Source organism: Diadema setosum, chromosome 14 (assembly GCF_964275005.1).
Source record: "Diadema setosum chromosome 14, eeDiaSeto1, whole genome shotgun sequence".
NCBI classification, from domain to species: Eukaryota; Metazoa; Echinodermata; class Echinoidea; order Diadematoida; family Diadematidae; genus Diadema; species Diadema setosum.
In genome coordinates, this window is record NC_092698.1 from 36226809 (window position 1) to 36249860 (window position 23052).

The 23052-nt window shown below is 40.5% G+C and overlaps 1 protein-coding gene across 3 annotated transcripts in view; it reads right to left on the bottom strand.

Annotated features, from left to right (window-relative positions):
• The window catches only part of LOC140238094 (poly(rC)-binding protein 3-like), a 236303-nt gene that overhangs the window by 50557 nt on the left and 162694 nt on the right, over window positions 1-23052 (bottom strand). For all 3 annotated transcript variants that reach the window (XM_072318024.1, XM_072318022.1, XM_072318023.1), the window contains 3 exons: window positions 6186-6595; window positions 4420-4443; window positions 3041-3073 (listed from right to left, as the gene is read on the bottom strand). In XM_072318024.1, coding sequence (XP_072174125.1) covers window positions 3041-3073; window positions 4420-4443; window positions 6186-6278 — 150 coding nt within the window. In that variant the 5' untranslated portion in view covers window positions 6279-6595. The remainder of the gene's footprint in view (window positions 1-3040; window positions 3074-4419; window positions 4444-6185; window positions 6596-23052) is intronic.

Sequence of the window (23052 nt, forward strand, 5' to 3'; positions counted from 1 at the left end):
TGATAAGTTTCTTGACTAACAATAATGTCTGCAGGATTGTTCCATTAGTCCCTTCAAATCCACCCCTTCAACCATGGAACCATTTAAGAGCGGCCTGCCCCACCCCCTGACATATGACCTCGAACCCTTCAGTCCCTCTTCGAAGTATCAAGGGCCTTGAAAAAAAAAGTGTTTTTCCTCGGGTCTTTGTTTGTTGTTGTTGTTCTCTCTCTCTCTCTGATTGTAGCTAATTCCCTAAGTTTATATTCTCACATAACCTCTGTCTGTCTGTTGACATGACACAAAAATGTGTGGATTAGGATTACTGTTAAACATTAAGTAAGTCACAGTTTACATTTCAGTTGGACTGGAGACAGCACGCAATAGGATGATGAAATACCTATCACTTTCATCGACTTGAAAACTGGTTGTTATATTGATGGAAATCTTATTTCTTTCCTTTTTTTCTTTTTAGGAACTTCCATTTTGATACCAAAAACTGTTTTTCATAAAGCAAAACAACATATTTAGTTCTTACTTCTTCCAGGAACACCAGCAGACATCTTTGCTTTTAACAGAGAGAAAATAGAATCACACTGGAAAGATTCTCTGTTTACATCCAATACGCAAAAAGTTATGGCTGTATGCTCTATCCTACTGGCACAGAATAAACCTGGGCCGTTAAAATCAGAGGCCCTAACATCCCGGATTAATTTGTGTGATTTACAACGGTCTAGTCCAAGGCTGCGAGGGTCAGTCTGGAAAAAAGGGGAGTTTACTCTCTTCAAACAGGACATGGTTAGTACTACCAGGGAGGTGGAAAGTTCCACCTCCCTGGTACTACCAACACGCTGAGGGCATTTCATGAAGCGTTTTGTCAGATATCCTTTTCTGAAAAACTGTTACAAGCTACTGAAATCCTTGCATCTGATTGGCCGAGAACAAATTTGTCAGAAAAAATATCCAACCAAATGCTTCATGAGATGCCCCCCCCCCCCCCCCCAGGTTTCCATTTTATGTATGTGTGTGGGGGGGGGGGGGGAGATCCTCTCTCCTTTATTCCCATTCCAGCTGTTTTACAATGCAAGTGAATGAGAGTGGATGATTTGAGTCATACATGCTAGGGGCCAATGTTAAGATGGCAAACTATCGCAGCAGAAAAATAATCCCAAGCTTTTACAGACCTCTCTCTGCTCCTTGAGAACGACAGAGATCAACATCCCTGGATCAACATCCCTGTCAAGTCACCTCTTAGTCTCACATCAATGTGCACTTTTGGAGATTTTATACAAAATTACACATCTTCAAGGATAAGGGATGCTTCACTACAATAAAATACTTCACTAAATCTGAAGAAAAATGAGCAAAGGACAAGGGATTCCATCAGGATTTGAACCCAAGACGTCCAAATTTCTAGACCAGTGCTCTCATCAACTGAGCTATAGAAAGCCCTGGTACTGTGTTCGTCACAAAACTCCCCTAATTCTCAATGCTTGTGTGGTCATATTAAATACATTTCTGGTCAGTTTCCCTTGGCTTGCATTTACCACATCTCAATATGCTACAAAGTTTTGTACAGAGACAATCTGTTTCATATTCTCACCACTCCTGTGGTGAAGGTGATTACTGAGATTCAATTCAAGACTTTATTCTTTTCCTCCTTGATGGCACTCCACTACACACTCACCGATCCACCAAACCTGATCCTTGGTGTCTCACAGGAGTATGTGTTGCAAGAGCTTAGGACGACGGATCACCGCCCGGGCAATGTCCAAGACATAACCCCACCGTCTCATCACTCTGTCAGCCAGAGAGATGGCAGCTAGCGTTAACACCGGGCCGCTAATGCCCACTCCACTAATGCATTCTACAAATGCTGATTATTGACGTCACCAGCCCCTGATTGCATCACATAAATCTGCATTCATGGGCTTTCATGACCGCTATTGACACACAAATCTCTTTGACAAGGGGAAGCAAGAACACCGGACACCGGCAGTAAACCTCACAATATCATTTTTTTCTCTCCTTTCTCACTGAAAACCCTCCACATTCCCTGTGTGGCCTGCTGAATATGTCATTAATAAACAGTGATAATGCACACAGGCTTGTATATTGATAACTGTAATTAAGTCCCTACATTTTTCCTAAAACATCTCATTTGTGAATGAAATTGTGCTGATTCATGATTTGTTATAGCTCCTTTAGCATCTAGTCTATTACAGCTGTAGTACAGAAAAAGGCAATACAAGGTAAGAAGAGGAGGGGGGGGGAATGTTTGTTAATACAGGCAGTCACATGGAAAACTTTTCAGTCGTTTGCTCTTAATTCTATTCGCTTGTTTTTATTATAAAATGTACAATCTAAGATCTCTTCTGTTTATTCAACTCACTAACGTGTGTATGTGCAAGTGCTTTAAGCATTTTATTAATCATTCAACGCACAAAATTAAATCTTACAAACTCATTATGAATAACAGCAATTTGCTTTATAAATAATATATATATATTTTTTCGTACAAGCAATGTTTTACAAACATCATTTCATTTTACTCAGAATGAAAACATTTTTACCCTTTTGTATCACCATTCTAGTAACGGAAGTCTCTCTCTTCAAAAATGTATGCAACAAAAATGTGTCTGTATACATATCTCTGATGTTGGATTGTCAGAAATGGAAAAGAAATTAAATCAGTCGGTCTATTTCTACATCCCGAGTTTGTATTGCAAATTGCTTGGAATGTGACACTCATCCACGGGATGAGGGACCGAGTTTCTTACACAAGGATGAAAAAAAAAAGAGAGAAAAATATATACAGGATGACACTCTATGATTACACCGGCAGACATAGAATTTCATCTGCACGTCATATGAGTTGAACTGCATACACAATATCATCATGCAAATTCATTTTCTTCAACGGCGCGGTTGCCACATCTCACCAGAGGGTGGCTTTAATCAATGGTGAGTGAATCAACATTCGGTGCAGGGTGCAACGAAAATGAGAGAGAGAAAAAAAAGAGAGGATGGTAACGGGAGTGCAAGGAATGGCCCTTCTCACCTCTTCTCGAAACCTCTTGACTGTGTCTCCTTTCTGTGGCAGGGGGGAAGAAAAATGAGACGGAGAGAAAAAGGAAAGAAATGTCAGCCAATCAGAAATGATTAGAATTGGACAGGAACACGCCCCGCGGCACACTAATAGGCCAAATATTTTGGCTCGCATACCAACAAACAAGACCAAAAACAGAGGAGGGGAAAGTTCATTACCAAGGCAGTCACACACATACACCTTTTAAACATATAAATGTATACATACATGTACAGGCACTCACACGCATCAGAATATAAAGAGCAATTGTCAAACACAAAAATTTTCTCTACAATTTCTATTTCTACTTTGATGTTGAGTAATCATAGCATCAAATAGGATAAATCTAGTGATCGACTACAGAAGTTCCTTTCTAAAAGACATGGAGCATCAAAGTATTGCCTGCTAAGGAAGCAGCATACTCGTAATAAATGTACACTGTAACCGAGGGAAAATCATATTATGGGTAGACTTAAGCCGTTCCTTCCTTTCTCCCCCCCCCCCCCCCCCCCGCCCTTAATAGTAGATGTGTATGTGTGTGTGTGGGGGGGGGGGGATAAACCGTGTATGAGATTTTCAATTTGGAATAGAAGAGGGCAGGATAACAGAATAACTCTACATCTGCCAGAGGCTCATTGGCACGGAGTATCACATGACTAAAGGGTTCACGCACATTCCGAGTTGCCACTGGTGTGGCGAGCGACAAAATTGAAAGCGTCATTTGCTTATCCCCTACTCTAAGCTTTCTACCTCTCCTACCAGCTCTTCTGCCCCCAAGACATTGGGAGGAATTGTTCGTAACTATCCTCCCTGGGATTCTGCTCCTTCCTTTCGTCTCCCCATCCTCCCCCCGGAGACACGTTGCGCATCTTCAAATACAGGATCAAACCGCCGCGCGTGCACTTCACCTTCTTCATTATTTCCAGCACACCCCGGCATGTTATGATTGCACATCATCGGTGCATGTCGCATTTGATTATCCAGCGAAAATGGAAACAAATAACACCTGGGATAATTCCAGATGTAATTAAAATGGAGTTTGCAGAGGCGCTGCGCTTCTCATCACACAGAGTCATCAGCACGGCGAAATTGGGCTACAGAGCTGGCTATTCAATATCACGCATGACAAACTTATTGAATTGAGACTCAGTCCTAAGCAAACTTGGAGGAAACTGCAAAGCCATTTCCTCCTTGCATCTTCTTCTCCCCCCCCCCCTCATTTTTTTTTCTTCACACCGTTCTCAAGTTTTCCTCTAGGAGACAACTACCGTGAGGTTTCTTTTCAATTTCGTGGATAATTTGCGATCTACACACCATCTTCTGGACAAGTTTGTGACAATATTTGATCTTACCTTTCCAATTATGCTGCCCACCTCCTGCAAAGACAGACAGAAAGACAAAAGACTTGTGAGAGACAGTGTGACATAAGACAGAATATACGGTCATATATTCCTGGCTATGAATTACAAAAATGCATGCGATCTGCCGCAGAAAAAAAGGAAAGAGGGTTTGGAAATCTTGCAAGACGAAAGTCTTAGGATTGGGTATTGATTGACGCATCAACTTCACTTAGCAGACAATTGTCTGCAACCTACTGAATAATGGTGACATGGGAGAAATGCATTTGGAGCGTATTTCAAGACAAGCCGCCTACTTTGCATCCTTCTTCATTTTCTCGCGACCGGGTGCCAAAAAAAGTTAGCATTTCTTGCAGATGACCTCGCACCCTTGCAATTAAACACTCCTCTCTGTATTCAAGGACAAACATTTGTAAGATGGAAAAGTGACATATATTAAGTGAAACTGAGATTGACATTAAAAACAACTGTGGAGGCATGCTGATGCATTTATGAAATCAATCCTGGAATATTGGAAAGTTTTGCTCTTTTTTTTTTGGGGGGGGGGACGATTTAGCAGTAAGCTCTCTGTAGATCATCTCTCTGAAGATTAGACCTTTCCTATTCAAGAGCTCTATTAAGTATATTTCAAGGACAACATTACAATTATCTCATACAAATTTGATGTCAGTAACACAATACATGTATTTGTCATTTAGGTCAATTATTTGTGAGAAGCCTTGTACTACAACTTCCTCCGAAGAGACTGTATAAATTCATTACTTTAACTGTTTTGAATTATTTCACTATGATATCAAAAGGATTATCCATACCACATAATCCACAAGTTGGAACAATTCATCTTTAATGGATAATCCTTTTCCACATTTTCCTGGGGCTGTGAGAACTGTTTGAAGCCAACAGCTATTGGCGCTTCTAACATCACAGTGTTACAAAACAATATTCCCACTAACCCACAGGAAACAAATTTTGAAGTTGGTCAGGTACACAAAGGAAAGCATTACTTATCTGAACATTTAATATTTCAAGAAATATCAAAGCTGTAATACAAAGTAAGCATTCACTTTAGCAGTGCAGCAAGAATATGGAGGGATGTAGCCCATTATCAGTAGCTCCACGGTAATAATTTCTTTGGGGCTGCACTCCTCAAAAACAATACACAATGCGGTTACCTCAGACAATCAATACTTTAAATCTACCAGCACTGATCGGGGTGCAGTACATTTGATTACTATTGACCTAGGGTGTAATCTAGAGCTTGTGCTTACTGTTTGTACAGAGATGAGCAGAGGGGCAACATATCTAATTATACACCTCATCATCAGAATGTCAAAATCTGATTGACAAGCCTCGAAATTAAAATCAGGTCTCCCTACATAATGGCGTGACCACGAAGATCAACTATCCACTGTCTCAACCGGTTTGTAGTTCATGTGTGGTATCACTAGTTTATATTTTCACAGCTAATGCAAAATATATTGCATGAAGTTGATTCTTGAACAATGTCAATCTCTGGCTGAATGTATGCCATTTGCACATTTCTGATTCATATCAAAAGGCACTGTAACATATGAAACATTGATAATGCTGTGAATTGAAGTGTGGTGTCTACAGATTTGTTCAAGCAAGGGTTACCAACAATTCCCATCACTTCCCTGCAGATTACAACACTTGTACATTCACAAGTCACCTTGAGGTGGGTTAAATGAGGTGGGTTAATCAGGTAGTGTTCAAGCAGTGAGGGGGATATCTCTGCTCACCTTTCCTTGCATAACCAGGCGGATGGTGAGTGTGACGTTGGGGGAATCCCCTCCCCCACCTCCAGGCTGCTGCTTCTCAATGGTAGTGGTCATCTCAGCCAGGGTGCAGACCGGGGGTAGCGGTGGTGGTGGCTGTGGCGGTGGAGCCTGGTAGGGTATCCACTGCTGTGGACTGGGGAAGGGGCTATAGACGAGGCCTAGAGGCAGGGCCAGTTTACCGGCTCAGGGGGGTCCCTTTCGCAGGAATGTGGGGACAGCCGCCGTGGTTGGGGGGAGGGGGGGTTGGAGGGGGGTGTGGTGGGGGTGCGATGGGTTGGGTGATGATGGTTGGGGGACTGCTGTCTGGTAGCTGTATGGCTCCAACTGGTCAGGTGGTATTGTCCACTAAGCAAAGGTTGACCAAGGTTAGTCTGGAAAAAAATAAGCAAGTAAGCATGCATGGTGAGATGGGAGGTCATTACCAGTCTGACATACAACTCTTGTCCTCTAGATTCTAATGGTTTGGTCACATAGTCAAAAGTTATTAATATCTGCTATTTCCCTAGAAACAGTCATACACAGTTGGTATCAGATGCACAATTCATTTCATGCTCAGCATAATAGATCCCACACGAATGATGGCAAGACCTGCACAGGTCAAGATAAACGTGTTGATGCAATATTTCATCTGAGATTGCAAACACGAATATCATTTCCTCCCCGTGGCTGTTTGGTACTTCTCTACTGTATCCATCTCCTAACCAAACACCTACACCCAATATCAAACACCCGTCCACAGCAAACCAGTCGATTTCAATTAAACCTCCTCACCAGCCCCCTTGCAGGCCAAGCATGCGACCATCTCGTGACTGGGGAAAGTATGGGGAGGAGCGGAGGACTCTCCAAGCACCCGGAGACAAATAGCTCTTGATTTGAAAACCAGTGGTGGAATCGCACCTGGGATGCAGAAACCAAGGAACCAGCATTCCTGGAGCAGTGTGATTGCATTACACCCAGCGACCGGTTACCATTTCTAGGTTATGAACTGTGTCTCCGCAGGGCTCCCGGGGTGCATAATGTGAACAAACACGCTGGGGTATTGAATGTCGATTGGGGCGACTGTCAGCTACGGCGCTACCTCCCTGCAGCCAATCAAATTAATCCATTAAGAGTGGGAAAACGGTTACCCTAATGTTGGTTTTTACCCCTCTCCAGCACAGGAACAGGCTGGTTGACCCAGCAGAAAGGCACGGTCAAACTTTTCCTCTTTCCCCCTCTCTGCTTCCTCCTCCCTTTCACTTGACTCACTGGATAAAACGCTGAAATCATTGAAGACTGACCTTAACCTTCATATACACAAATCTCCATGGCAACAGAAAGTACACTGTAGCAGCTCTTCAACTTGATACTGTCGATCAAGGAAGGACCTCGCCTCCTAAAAAACACTGTCTTGTGGCATGAAAGAAGTACAGGTCGCGGGTACAAAGTGCTGCTGCTTCTGGTTGGGAAATATCTCTGTGCAATGTGTACATTCACCTAACACTTTATGTGAATTCTGCTCCAATCCACAATCGCCAACTCAAATCGTAATGCGATACTCTGTACTGATGCGGATCGTGATGAGGCGATAGACATTACGTGCTGAAGAAGACCAATAGCGGTACTTTCCTTCTTTTTTTTTTCAGTCTAACTAAATACATGCCCAAGATGTCAATGAAATGACGTGTCTGATAAAAAGTAGATACCAACTGAACATGTGACCTCCATTTCAGTGAAAGAGCACTTTCTTTTTTCACTGTGCTGTACTCTCACAAGGGAGTTGTATGCTCATTGCTGAATGCCAAAGCAAGCATTTTTTTGATATTTTCCAAAATGGCTGTTTAGATGCTCGTCCTATTGTTATATTCCACTCGTAACTTGTATATTCTTTAACAAGAATATATGAGTATATTACATCGTTACAACCATGACCAGTACCCAATGGACTCATTATGACCTGCTTTCATTGCTAGACATTTCTTTTTCCTCCCCTTTATCAAACTCTGACCTTTTTGAATCCTTAAAAGTTGACGTGGCACAGCAAGTCCTAGCATTTACAAATAAAGTGGCAAGCATTATAAAACTATATAATTGGCATGCCAATGGCGTACATTTACATCAATATTAACAAAAATGATAAAATTCATATATATACGGACTCACTTTGACACAGAACCTACAAAACAACATTAAAGCATTTGATTTTCTCTACAGATTTAAGTAAAACCATTCTGGATTGGAGCATGTTTGATGACTGCTGGAGGCCAAGACTGACTGACTGACTGTCGGCTCTCTCAATGCTGTGCTTTCTTGCACGAGAAGACTCCAGTGATAGGGACATGTCTTTTTACCCATGCAAAAGGAAAGAAAAGGGGGGGGGGGAGATGGTATGCTGGAACACTGCCCGTGGGCAAGATCAGCATGAACTTCAACTGAATGGACAATCGGAAGCGATTGCTGCGGGCTCACAAGTTACCTCTCTGTGTACTACAACCTTCTGTTCCTCACCTCTGCTCTCTGTGGTGGAATTCAGTTACTCAAGGCTCAGTCTCCTCTCATTGTTTAATGATGAGGCTGAGGGGAAGGTCATTAGGATAGCGACCAGGGCTAGGAGGATGGAGCCCAGAGGGATTCTCCCTCCTTTGGAAAGCAGTCTTGAATATTTGAGGGGCAGACCCTGCATCGAAATCCCTTGGGAAAGCTCTATACATGCACCCCACGACCTATGAATGAATGCATGGTTGTTGAAAGCACATGTGAACTTAAAACATAGCACGCACAAACACAAATGCAAATTCATGAAATAAAATTTCTGCTGCAACGTTAGCCTCAAGGTGTGCCGACTGTCAGACAAAGTATCCATCATACTTTCTTTTTCTTTTCTTTTTTCAAACAGATAAGATTATCTTACATGTAGTACTTTATATGCTGTTCAGTGTTATCCTGGTAATCCATGTCTACTGTCTACAAAACAGTTGGAATTCTTGACAAAATATTGGTTTTCTTGACAAAATAAAAGATGTAGGACTGAGGCCATCTAGCTGACTCTATTTCCAACCTAATCACATGGGGGTGTTTAATGGTTTCTCACTACTCATTGATTATTCCTTTTGTACCTACCCTCTATAGATTTGAGTGGGTTGTGTCACAGTGCATAATGCATGCCTGTATACTATACTTCACTGGCATTTTCCTACCAAGTTTCGAAGATTTGTTCATCTGGATAGAATGCTACAACTGCATTATAGGTTCCTACACTTCGCTCCTCAGAACAAAGTACAATGCATCATGAAGACATAAATTTGGCCACTCAAATTAAATTTCTAATTTCTAAACTGTCATAAAAGCAAAATTTGAATTTTTATAATATTATTACAACTTGATACTTGAATGAATACACATCAATAATGATTTCATGGATAATATGTAGTCATCTGTTAATTGTACATTGTAGTGTTATTCACACACAAACTCTCCTCTTTCAAATTTTTCACGTGTCATAGCAGATCTTTTAGAAACAAATTTATCTGCCTCCCATCCACCCCCCCCCCCCCGTGCCATTTTCTTCAGAAATGTCTCAAATTCCTTCAATTGTTTGATGCTTAAAACAGTACTCATGATTTTTGCTCCCTGATCCAGGCTTGTTCCTCTAAAGGGATTATCTCCACAGACAAGCATACCTCTGAATACACAGCAAGCCATTTCATATCTCAAAAATTATGGGGTGCCTGTACTATAGCAACCCTGGAAATCTACGGAGGGTAATTAATTGCACTTTTTTTTTCTCTTTTTGCAGAGAACTCGGACACCTAACACGTCCCCTGTTTGAGCTTCTTTCATAAATCGTCTATGAAAAGTGCCGACAGCGTGTTGACTGAGGATGCAATTTTAAACCGCTGGGCAAAAAGTGCAAGCAGGATGATATCTGTCCAACTTTTATGACTGGAGAGCCCCAAGTTCGGGATGGGGGGGGGCCAAGAATCCCCCCCCCCCCTTGCCATATGGCTCTCTCTCTCTCTAGCATGTGATTTACAACAATCCCTTGCTGTTCAGAACATCCATATACCTACAGACAAACAGTCAGACAAAGGTGTTCACACATACTAACGCACCTGCACTCCTCTCTCCCGTTGGTGGGAGAAAGGACTCGTTCACAAGAGTGCCTTTCTTCATTCATCTGTGAGCAAATACCATCACTGTTGGAGTAGCGACGACGACGAGCGCAAATTAGGCCAAGAGCTTCGTTATGGAGACCATAAAATACAACCAAGAAGGTCTCCAGTTTCTGATGCTCGCCAAAGATGTCGGTAAATGAGCCTCCGAAAAGATCGAAGGGCCGCAATCCAACCAGTTTTGAGAATGAGGTGGAGAGATGGAGGGACAGAATGGATGCTTTAATGAATCCTCCACTGGGTTTGGTCACAACGTTAATCAGGGCAGCCTTTCAGCATGTCCGTCATGATAAGAATCAGAATGCCGGGCTCGGTTTCACGGCCAAACGCCGCTACTAACCTCTTCCATTTACAGTAATTATAAATACATTTGATTGGAAAAGAATTGGGGGAGGGGGGGAAAAAAACGTCTGCCCTCTGGCCAGTAGTGAGCCAGTGAGTGCATGGAAACCTGGCCGGCGAGGGGGGGCAAATGAAGTGTGACAGGAACAATTTCTGGAGACGGATCAGTCCTGATTTGGGGACTTGAGCAAGACGCAGATTTAATATGGAGTCATTTGAGATGCACTATGCCTCGCAGAGGACTAAACGCGGATAAAGAGTGGAATTACACCAGATAGAAAGTTCATTGCCAATTTAAGGCAACCTTCCTCCCTGGAAAGACACCAATATCTGGCTGAAGCCAACCGGCCACTGTATTCAGCAGTAGGAATGCTTTGGTAGGGTTTTTCAATTTGTTTTGTTTTGGTTTTTGGTTTTTGGAGCAGTGCCACTATTGTTTGGCTTAGTCATTACTTGTAAGATATACAGGTCTTTCTGACGATATTATACCTTTGAATTATTTTCCATCATAGTGTATTATTCACAGAATGTCAGGGCTGGCGATGCACCAAGAAAAATCATGTTTTCTGTTGGATAAGCTTCTTGATAGCTGTTGCTCTTTCTTGCTACTCTTTCATTTCTAACTTCTTACGTAGCGGCATTATTAACAATCAAATTCCCAACTTGTGAAGATTGAATCAATCAACTCTAGCTCGTTACTAGATTACCTCTTGCTATTTTCTTTTCGTTAACATCTATTTTTCTCAGAATGATTCTGTTATTCCCTAGCCATCTGTCCACCGAGCCTCTTTCTCTTTTCCCTTTCTCTTTCTCTGTCTCTCTCTGTCTCTCATAACTTGAAAACTAATACTAGCAGATATGCGCAAACGTATCAATATTGTATTGATCACAACCCCTGGGCATATCCTTGATCCGCCAACAATCCATGATTCAATCTTGAACACAGCGCTAATATTGGCGGTGTTCTTAACTCGTTCCAGGAACTTTCAATTACACTCCTCATATTCCTTCACCATGTACATGCACGCCGTGTCATTACCTTCGACCATATCGCTTCCCTACTTGAAGAACAGAGAGACCAGGAAAAAAAAAATACCTACATTTAAAAATCCCAAGGCACTCCCCACAGCATCTTCCCCCTTCACCCCCTCCTTGGAAGTTTGACTGAACCCACAGTGCATAACAATGAATAATGCTGAATTGGAGGCATCTTTCGGTGAATAAAAAAAGAAGCGTTTTATCTCGCTTGGCCAACACATACGCATGCCTCCACTCCCGGTGGCTGAGATGTCAGCTCAAACCATGCTAATATTTGCTCACACATGTGTTTCACGTTGTTTGAAGAGGGATGCTGCTTGTCTCTATTTGGACGCTCCATCGAAATCACGCCACCCGGAGGTAGGGGGAGAGCCAGACGCACAGGAGTGAGGGAGAGAGAGAGTGTGTGTGTGTGTGTGTGTGTGTGTGTGTGTGTGTGTGTGTGTGTGTGAGTGTGTGAGGGAGAGAAGGAGAGAGAGAGACACACACACATGGAGGCACATACGTAGTGTCTCGAGAAACACTTCTACATTCCAGAATATAAAGAACAACTCTTGACAATTCTCATCATGTGATTTCAGATCTGTATAATCCATGATCTTTCTTTGTATATACACTTTTTTGTTGATAATCTAGATTCTTTTTCGGCTCTGTCTATTCACATGTCTTAACATAACATGATCTGTAATATTGTAAATGAATGTGGTTTTTTTTTTCTACCCACATGACTTTTTAAAAACTTTAGTCAGCCTCTGTCATTGTTGCTGTTGTTGCTTGCCAATATGATATTTCTCCTAGTGTGAATGTTATCTTTTGTTCTGTATCATACTGTGTTGTTTTATATGCTGTACACTCATATATGGACATAATGAAAAACAGCCCTAAGGCTGATAGTGTTTTTTTTTTACTGTAAATAAAACAAACAAACAAACAAACAAACAGTTCTCATCAATACACCAGTGACATACATTACATTACTCTTCTGATAGAAAACAAAACTTTCCATTCCATTCTCCAACTGCGCCTTTTCCATCAGGGAGTTTTTCTCAGATAAGGACACACAGGAAGACTATAAGAGAATAAAACCTGATGAAGGTTCAATGAACACCCAAACACTTTCTATTCATACCAAGTCAAGTGCACCTAAATCAGAACAGGTTCTGAGAAAAACTAGATACTTTCATAGCAGGAAAAACATATATTGGAGACACAAATATTGTACACAAGAGAGAGACTACAGTAGACTCATATATTTATGCTGTCATAAAATAACTTGACATTTATTACGCAGTGCTGAAAATCCCCGGTGAGCCAATTTGATACTTTAAATCACTGTTTAAATAATCACACAAACATGCACGACCAAACTCTTATTCTTACACCCTCAATCTTCCTAAAATAAATAAATTCAACTGGCTATCAGAATCAGTATAGTACATGGCAATTTTTTGACGTCATTGACAATTCCTTGGGTGCGTTAATAAACTCCTTGACAAATCCTCCATTATTCCACAGATTTTAATCTCATGGGAATGGTTGTTATTAGAAAAGGATGCATCAAATCTATACCACATTGCATTTTCTATTAGCCAGAGGCATTCTTTAACCTTCTGTGCTACTTCCGTTGAAAGCTTTGAACATCTCGCAGCCACACATAACATACAAACAAGCCGGAGTAGTTACGTCAATGTTAGCTAGTTATGATGAGATTTATGCTGTGATAAATCTACCACATAGGTAGCAACTTGCGCCAAGCACCCCACCCCCTTCTGTCGAGCTCCTTACCAAGTTTGGCAAACAAAGATATCTACCTCAATATTTCTACCCCAACATTTGAATTGAAGGGAGTGTAGGCCAAGATGGAAGATGTTTAAACATTGAAAAAGATTTGTGAACACTAAACTGCAATATACTCCTTTGATGAATCCTTTACTCATTTACATCACTGAAATCTTCTTCAAAGTCCTTCCAATCAATGTCCACCTCTCATTACCATCCTCATTCATGTCCATTGTCCATCACCTCCTTCTCTTACTTATCTTTTCCTTTTTCATCTTTCTTTTTTGTTCCTTCTTTGTTCCCTCCTCTACCTAATCTTCCTTCTTTCTTCATCTCCTTGTTTTTTTCTCCTGCAATTACTTCATCTGCTTCCCATTCTTCCTTTTGCCCTCTTCCTAATCTTTCTCCTCTTCATCCGACTCTGCTTCAATATTGATTAGGCTAGCCGGGTCACAGCCATGCCGGCATTGGAGGGTGTTCTAGCGTCACGGTTTGATTGTAGTTTTTGGCATGACGGCGCCTGCACATTCAGCTTGCCACGGGTTCAGAACTCCCATCGATACATAGGGGAGGAAATAAGTTCATGTATATTTCACACTGGTTATTCTTCTGCCACCCCCCCCCCCATCCCATTTATGAGAACTTTTTGTGACCAGGCATGCTTTAAAAAGTCTTCCGTACGACTTCCTCGCCTCAAGATGCCGAGGAGTGACCAGACCCTGGACGGTGGCTCGTGGGAAGGCTGTCCATATCTTGAAGCCTACTGTCAGTCAACAATCTCAATCAATAAATACCAGATTGAATGTGACTGAGAGCATCAATGAGGCCGGTGAATACACGTGCATGGACATGTTCTGGGAGGACTTCTGGCCACATATCTCGGCTCCCTATCCCCTCGATGAATCCAACAAGACTCACGTTTCGAAGACAGTATGACCTCTTCTCCTTCCCTCCACCTCTACCATCCTTCTCCCCCCCCCCCCCCAACTCCTCTCCCCTACCTTCTCTCTAAGAAAATTGATAAACTTGTTTTACTGAAGTAACAGTTAAAGGGATGTATAGTACTGGTTGAAATGGAGCTTCAGGTTTCCAACTTTTTTTTTTTTGTGAAATGATGAAAAACATCTTATCTAATATGAAAGAGCACACAATTCTAAAGAGGAGTCCAAAATTTATTTGTTGAAAATTGATTCTGAAATTGCTGAGATATCCAAAAACAAAGAGTTCTGAATAAAAAGTGGGACCCATCTTTTATTTGGACCACTCTGTTTTAATTTTATTTTTGGATATCTCAGCCACTTCAGTAACGATTTTCATTGAATGAACTTTTGATTTCCTCTTAGAACTGTATGCTCTTCAATATTTTATAAGTGGTTTCTGATTATCTTGCAAAAAGTGCAAATCTGAATCTCACATCTCAACCAAAACTATACTATCCCTTTAAAGGGATAGTACAGTATTGGTGGAGATGAGAATTGGGCTTTTAACTTTTTGCAAGATACCAAGAAAACACTTATGATTTAGTACAGAGCATACCATTTTAAGAGCAATTCAAAGTTTATTTGATGAAAATCAAGTTTGGAATGACTGAAACATCCAAAAACAAAGTAAAACAAAGCGATCGTAATGAAGTGTGGGTCCCACATTTTATTAGAATCGCTCTTTTTTTATATCTCAGCCATTTCAAAACCACAATTTTCATCAAATAAACATTGAATTCCTCATAGAATTACATGCTCTTTCATATTTCATAAGAGGTTTCTCATTATCTCACCAAATAATGTTAGAAACCTAAAATTGGGTCTTAACCAAAACTATACGATCCCTTTAACCATATCTGCACACTGCATTATTTTAACCTCTCCCTGACCATGAATGCTTCTGGAGGTTCTTATCATGCCTTCTGCTTCTCTGCGTGTCCTATCTACTGTTGTCTCTATTTCTTCTACTTCTCTTTACACACTGTTTGCATGCAGACTTTGTCATATTTCTTGTCTCTTTCTTTCTTGGTCTGTTTGCACCACTAACCTCAACTACTTTGCCTTTTCCTCTAAACATTTTCTCACAATCTTTGTTTCCTTCCTTCTTTTCATCTTGCTAAGAGCACCAGTTCTTTACCTGTCTTTCTTCTCCTATCGCTCCATCCTTTTCTCTCTGCTACCACCCTGTCTCGAGTTATTCTCTAAAATGTGTGACAGGTGAGAAAAGACCTACATTAATCCCTTGACTCTGAACTCCAGTCAGCCTCCTTTATCCCCTTACAATTCAGAAAGATAACAAAAAGTTAAAAAAAAAGAAAAGAAAAACAAGACCTCTCCAAGGCTATGTTCAGCTAAATCCCTGCTCTCTGATGTTCCTGGCATTCCCTGAAATATTAAGAGCAAAAAAATTCACCTGCATCCAATAACTCTTCCCACATGACCCCTGAGCTTGACCCACGGGGATGAGAGCAGCTGGGGTTGCCGTGGTGGTGGATAAATGAAACAGGTTTAGTTCCCCTGGTGGATTAGCCACTTGCCCTTACGAGTTCAAGGTTTGCCTTGAGGAGCCTGAATCCCCGTACCAAATGTTGGCCTTTCCGCAACCCTCACATCTCTAGTATTTACGAGAGAAAAAAAGGCATCGGTATCTTGAAGATGAATCGTTAACCAACAGAGGTGGTCTGAGACCATCGAGGGAACCATCCATATTGCACAAGGCCTTGCATATTTGAACCCCTTTCTTAAAACTGAATCAGGTCGAGCCTGTACAGTTGATCTAAAACATCACTCCCAAGACTTTCCTACTCTCTCCCTCTTCACAGACACTCTTTTAAATGGTATCTATCAATTTCCATTCATATTACAAAAGGAAAGTAAACTCAACTGGTATTTTTGTAAAAGACAACAAAACATTTACATCATTTGGACAACGTCAACGAAAATATTGCCTTCTTGTGTACTTTTTTTTATACAGCAGAAGTTAAAAGTTGACAGGTGAGAATCACTACTACAAGCATCTCACTTGTTCAGATGATACAAAATGAAAAAAAAAAGGCAATTGCAAAGCAAAATGGAATGGAATTGCATTATATATAGACCAAACTAGCCCAATTCCCCCCCCCCCCCCATCTCTAAAACAATTTCACTATGGAAAATTGAAGCCCATAATTTCTTGCATAGGTACACTTTTCATAAATCTCATTTTCTCTCACAACATCTGAACATTCATCCAGTTTTTGTTCAGAAATGTACATAGCTGCACCTCATCACTTTTCCAATGTCTGTAGCATCTTTAAGGTGTTGCTAAATCCAACTCTGCACTTGAAAAGCTTAATCACTACCCCTGAGACCCACTTACGAATAGTCATGCTGGCATCAATTCCGCCATTGAGTTCCAAAAACCAACTCCCTGGGGTAAACACATTCATCAACAACACAAACCTTGCATTTTCATTAGAGACAGGTTCCATTGTTTATGGACCCACTATAACCTTTTCCAGCCATTTTCATGTAGAAGTTTATTCCCCTGAAAGCTTATCAATCACTACTCACTAAATTGGCATCTCTGGAAGACTGTTAGGTCAGAGGTCAAAAGTTGTCAGCCAAGCTGAAGAGGGTTCGCCATCACGGGGTAAAAAGGGTTTGGGGTCTTGAGTACACATCACAAGAGGTGCACATCATGTCACCAAAACCTTCTCCAATGATTGGACGATAACCTCCATACCTACCTAATCCCTCTGAACCCAATGAGGACAGGCTGATTTTGCTATAATGGGCATTTCCCATAGACACCTGCCCGAGTACTCTCGGAACCTACCACTGCAGTCTTCAACTGGTTAAGACTGGCTATGTTTATGGTAATATGAGAATCTTGTCGCTATGAGTTAATAAATACTAACTTCCCACACATCATATTCATCCTGTCACACATAATACGATGACTGAGCAATAGATTCCAATCTTCATATCAATGCATATTCAATATCATCACGAAACAAAAATAACTTGGGCATTCTATCCCTACTGTTGTGTAACTGGCAACGTGAATATGTCTATTCCTAATTTAAAAAAAAAAAAAATGGATATTAAAAAAAAATGGATATATGTCATAGCATCAGCAGTATGCCTTCAAATTCTATGGGCAGGTACCTGATTCTTGTTCCAGGCACGCTAATTGAACTCATGGTCACCGGAATTAGCAGCTATACAAGTTAGTGGTGATAAATACAAACTGCAACCTTCTCTTGAAATTTAGACTGCCTCTAATAATTGGGGATGATCATAGTAGACAATTGCTTACATAAAACAAAACCAAATATAGTTCTTTAACACTAAACAGTGCATCACCATTAAAACGCATACACTCTGTCAGTGCATGAGTGAATGCGTGTGAGTGTATGTGTGTGTTTGTGTATGTAGGTGTTTGTTTATAAACACTTGTATTTATATGCGTGTGTTTGTATATATCTCTATTTGTGTCTTAACAAGGAATGTGAGGTTACAAGCTATCAGCATCTCACAGTTTTGTTTGAAAGAAACAGATGTCAAGATTCTTTCAGCATTGTAATACACATACTACAATACTGCAAACTGATATTAAAGGACAAGTTCACCTTCATAGACATGTGGGATGAGTGAGTGCAGCAATATTAGTAGAGCACATCATTGAGAGTTTGAGGAAAATCGGACAATCTGTTCAAAAGTTATGAATTTTTGAAGTTTCTGCTTACTCAAGGCTGAATGAGAAGACTACCATAGCTTGTAATGTCACATGAGTACAACGATATAAAGAAAGAATAAAGAAAATTCAACATATTTTCACTTTTCTTGGATAACAAAAGAACACTTGACTTCTCTCTTTCAGAAGGCAGGGGAAATAATATTACCCTTAACATATGTCGGTAACAAGTCGAAGAAATGTGCACTTTATTAAAAAAAGTAAAGTTTTGTGAAATTCTTTTTTTATTTTCTTTATATGGTTGTACCATATGACATCATACACTGTAGTAGTCTTCTCATCCAGCAGTGACTACGCAGATACTTTAAAAATTCATAACTTTTGAACGGATTGTCCGATTTCCCCCAAACTTTCACTGATGTGTTCTACTAACATTGCTGCATTCACTCAATCCATATGTATATGAAGGTGGACTTGTCCTTTAATGGCAGGCTCTAATGTTACATGAGATGCTAGGCTGAAGAGCGGAAATCACATTCTGATTGTTCTGCTCAAAATCAAACACACCCACTTCGCACCAAAGCATGTCCGATACACTAATAAATATTAAGGTATTTATTTCTTCTTCTTTTTTTTTCAGCTGACTGTAATAATGTACACAGTACACTCTCTTTCATGTGCATTAATTGTGTAACTTTTGGATGTAACCCTCATCAAATGTATGCAATCTTAAATGACTGGTCCATATATCAACGCTGCACACAGGCAATGGTCTCACAGTTCCTGACCAGTAAAAATCACTGTTGGACCAGTAACTTTTCAGGAATGGATCAGTAAAAAATAAAAACAAAAAACAAAAAACTAGGTACCTACTGATCCAACAGACAGGTCAGACCAGTAGAAAAAATGGGTTACTGTTGCATATATTGTGAAATATGTGGGTATCTATCATATCTCACAACCCTGAAACCAAACTTTAGTGTGCCACTAATGGTTGCTTCTCTTTCACAGCATCTACATTCAAGAAAAAATTGATAGTAATAACTTCCCAAGTTTACAAAATGACTAGCATGAGGTGGATAAAGCCTGGGTCTAACAGGATTCCCCATACCAGGATGACTGGATGCTTGGTTGAGATACCAAGGAGGTTCCTCCAGGAGGACTTTAACCCTCTGAAGACCAGTCAAGAGTATGCTCGGGCAGGTGTCTATGACTTTGGCAGATGTCTATCTAGTAGCAAATTCAGCTCATCCTCAACGGGTTAATGGATGCTATCAATGTTGGGCCTGACTTCCAGCAAGAACTCAAGACTGTAATGCATCACTGCATCCCTTCACCCTGATAAACCTCAGATGGTGTTGTACTGCATGCATATGGAGCTAAGGGTAATAGAAAAACTTCAATGAATTTGAGAAGTTGTACCACCTCCCAGTCTACAAGTACTCTAATTTCTAAGCTTTACACAGAGTTTTAGGGTAGTTACTTGTTAAGAAAGCCCCAACTTGACAAGGGAAGGAAAACGTATGAAAATTAGGCAAAGCATCATAAAGTAAACACACAAGATCATGTAAAGTCAAAATCGTAATATTAATGAAGAGAATGATTTTCACACAGATTGACTAAGATTTCAAAAGTTTACTCCATCCCCAGTAGACATATCAAAACTGCATTTTGAATACAAATCACTTTCTCGTTGTCTCAGTAAGATGTGAACCGAGCCGATTCTACCAACAGATAACTATTTCATCGAATCCAAAGGGCCCCATGACAAGAAATAATGCCTTTCAATGAAAATTTGAAAGAAATGACAGTGACTAGCTTTGACATATCCCTAAGAGTCACTTCACTGACAGTTGTCATGGTTCCAATTGTCCCTTTGAGAGAAATAATGGTAGAAAACCAAAGGGGAAGAAAAAAAAATAAGATGAAGGAACAGTCAGAAGGAGGCTACATAATGGCTTACATGGTGGAGGAGGCTGTTTGGAAGTTGGAGAAGTATCATGACACCAGCGATAATAAGTTGGAGTCAGGGAAGACAATCTTCATTTTGAAAAGGAAGCCATGGGGGGGGGGGGAGGTGGAGACCAGTAAGGCGATGAAGGGAAGGCGTAGTCAGACAATGGCAAGAAGGAGAACAGACAAGGAAGGAGATCTGCATTTTAATTTCCCCTTGGATGAGCTGGCGTGTAATGTAGATGGGGGGCAAAGGCAGGACCGGAATTTTGAGTGGCACCGCCACTTTGCTGGTGAGGCAGGCACCTGCTTACATGGTGGCTCACGCTGGTATTACAGTTGATATATAATGGGGACACTGAATAATTCAACGGCAAGAGGAATCATCACTAGCAAACACAGCCATTCTACTCTTTCGTTCCTGAAGAATTGAGGAGGATGTACCCAAGCTCACTCGTTGTAACATCGGATGCATCACCCAACGGCTCCCCGGCATGCATTAAGATCCATCTAAAAACAGACAGCCCCTTTTTGATACCATCTTGCTGGCTACAAGGTACTGTAAATCATGGCAGTGATGGCGGAGACAGCGAGGCAACCATACGGATGAGACTGGTGGCAAGGAGGATCTCAACGACAGAAGCCATTGTGATGGTGGTTACGAAGATGACAGTTGATGATTGACATAATGATAATGATGATGATAATGATGACACCAATGATGATACTAATGATGATAATGACGATAATGATGATAATAGTGATGATAAATAATTATACTGATGACCACGCTGATGATGATAATGATGATGATGATGATGATGATGATGATGATGATGATGATGATGATGATGATGACTGACGATTACAATGATGTTGGTGACAAAATGAAATGACTTTTGCAGAAGAGAAAACGGTTCGTATGTCTTTTCGTACTCATGGTATGCTTTCTTCTCCCCTCCTCAGTAATAATACTTGAGCCTAGCTACATTTTGCAACATGCACCTTTTGCATCTACATTGTAGCTACCTCCGTATCTGAGATATGAAAAGAAAATCATGATAGATTTCAAACATGAATGTGATGCACACTTTCTCCTCTTGCAGAGTCATCCTTAACACAAGCATGTCCTGGAGACAAAACAGCGACATTTTTATTTAATCCACCCTTTGATTTATGATCTGGATGTTTTTCTCCATCTCTTTATCACCTTTGTGAGCCATCCACCTAAACCACATCCAAAGTCTAACTCCTCCCCTAGCAGGTGAATTTCCATTTTCGCTAGAGGTACTGTTCCCTGTCTAGAGACAGAGAACCTTAGGATAAAGCAGCTATTGCTGAAAGACAGGGTCAGAAGGGTGAAACTGACTACCGGAGTTTTCTCAAGAAGATACCGGGAATATATGATACAAACAACCTCATCATACGGAGGGCGGATTCTTCAATGCAGAGTATTTTACATCACTTTAAATTCCTTTTAAGTATCATTTCCTTGCATATCAAGTTTCATATGAAGTCTTCAAAACAATATGACAACAGCACTCCTGACATTTTACTGAGATTTAGCCACAGGTAATGCTTGATGTATCTGTAACCATTTTATCAAATGCACAATACATGTTTCTCTGTCAGAAAAACAAAACAAAAATTGCTAAAACTACAAGGTCATTGCCTTACAAATACAAAAACATTTCATCAATATTTTTCTCTATTGCGTCTGTAACGACAGACTTCGTCATCTGATATTAACACGTGCTGATCATTTGTCATTAGCATCAAATATTAGTAGAAAGTCTGCCATAGATGAAGACAACAACAGGAATGTGCTGACATCTCTGTCTGCTTGAAGTCATTGTTGCTTAAAAGGGTAAAATTTATCCAAAACTATTATTGTCATATATATACAAACTGTTACTAAAAAAAAAGATAATAATAATGCTGAGGAACCAGTGCCACAGATTTTGAAGATGGCTGTATGGATATTTGCAGAGCAACTGTTCAAAGGAATTGCATCATGTCCTTTCCCTTCAGATGTATCTGAACCATATGTGACCCTGCACCACAAAACAAACAGAAAGTCGCCACACTTGAAATCTTAGTTAAGAGCATATTGTGAAAGAGCAGACCTTAAGCTTTAAAATGGTGTATAACTCAAATCAAATGGACTCTCCTAACCTATCTCAATATTGGAAAGAAAGCACACACTCAGGAAAAGTGTAAACTGAGAAATGAGGCTCTGAAGTACAGTGTCTATTCAAGCGCTAAATCTTTACTGAGCCCTGCTGGTTGTGCGATGAATTGGACAAAAACAGGATGTAAACCACCGGAGTAACAACAATGAAGGGATTATCAGATTAAATTGAAATTGAGCATGCCTTATTAACACATTCTTTTCATAATTTATGCCAACTTTCAAAGCAGTAGCATTATCCTTTCAAAGGTTATTAGAGTTGAAAGTGAAGAGTGTGTCCAAGGTTTTTAAGAAATGAAAAGGGGACTCTAAAGACACACCCAATCACACTATTCTACCAAGAATATTTCCGAGATAAAATGCTAAAAAACACACTTTCTTACCCGTTTTATGATCCCAAATTTTAGCATAATGTAGAAGAAGACTTGCTCTTTCAGAAAATATGAAAAAGTAAAGATCGGCTAGGTTAACCCATTTCACCTTCTTCTAGTCCTCACACAAAATCAGCGTGTGCGACTTTTTGTTCGTTTTGTGATGCATGGTCACATATGACATATAGTTTGGTGGTAGAACAGAGAAACAAAATGTCCACTGCTATCTACTATTAGTTGTGCTAAATTTCCTCCTAAACGGGTTGAATCAATAGAGCTGGTAATCATACATATATACTGGGGCTCTGATCAATTTCCAAAGCCATGATCATAGCCTCCTACTG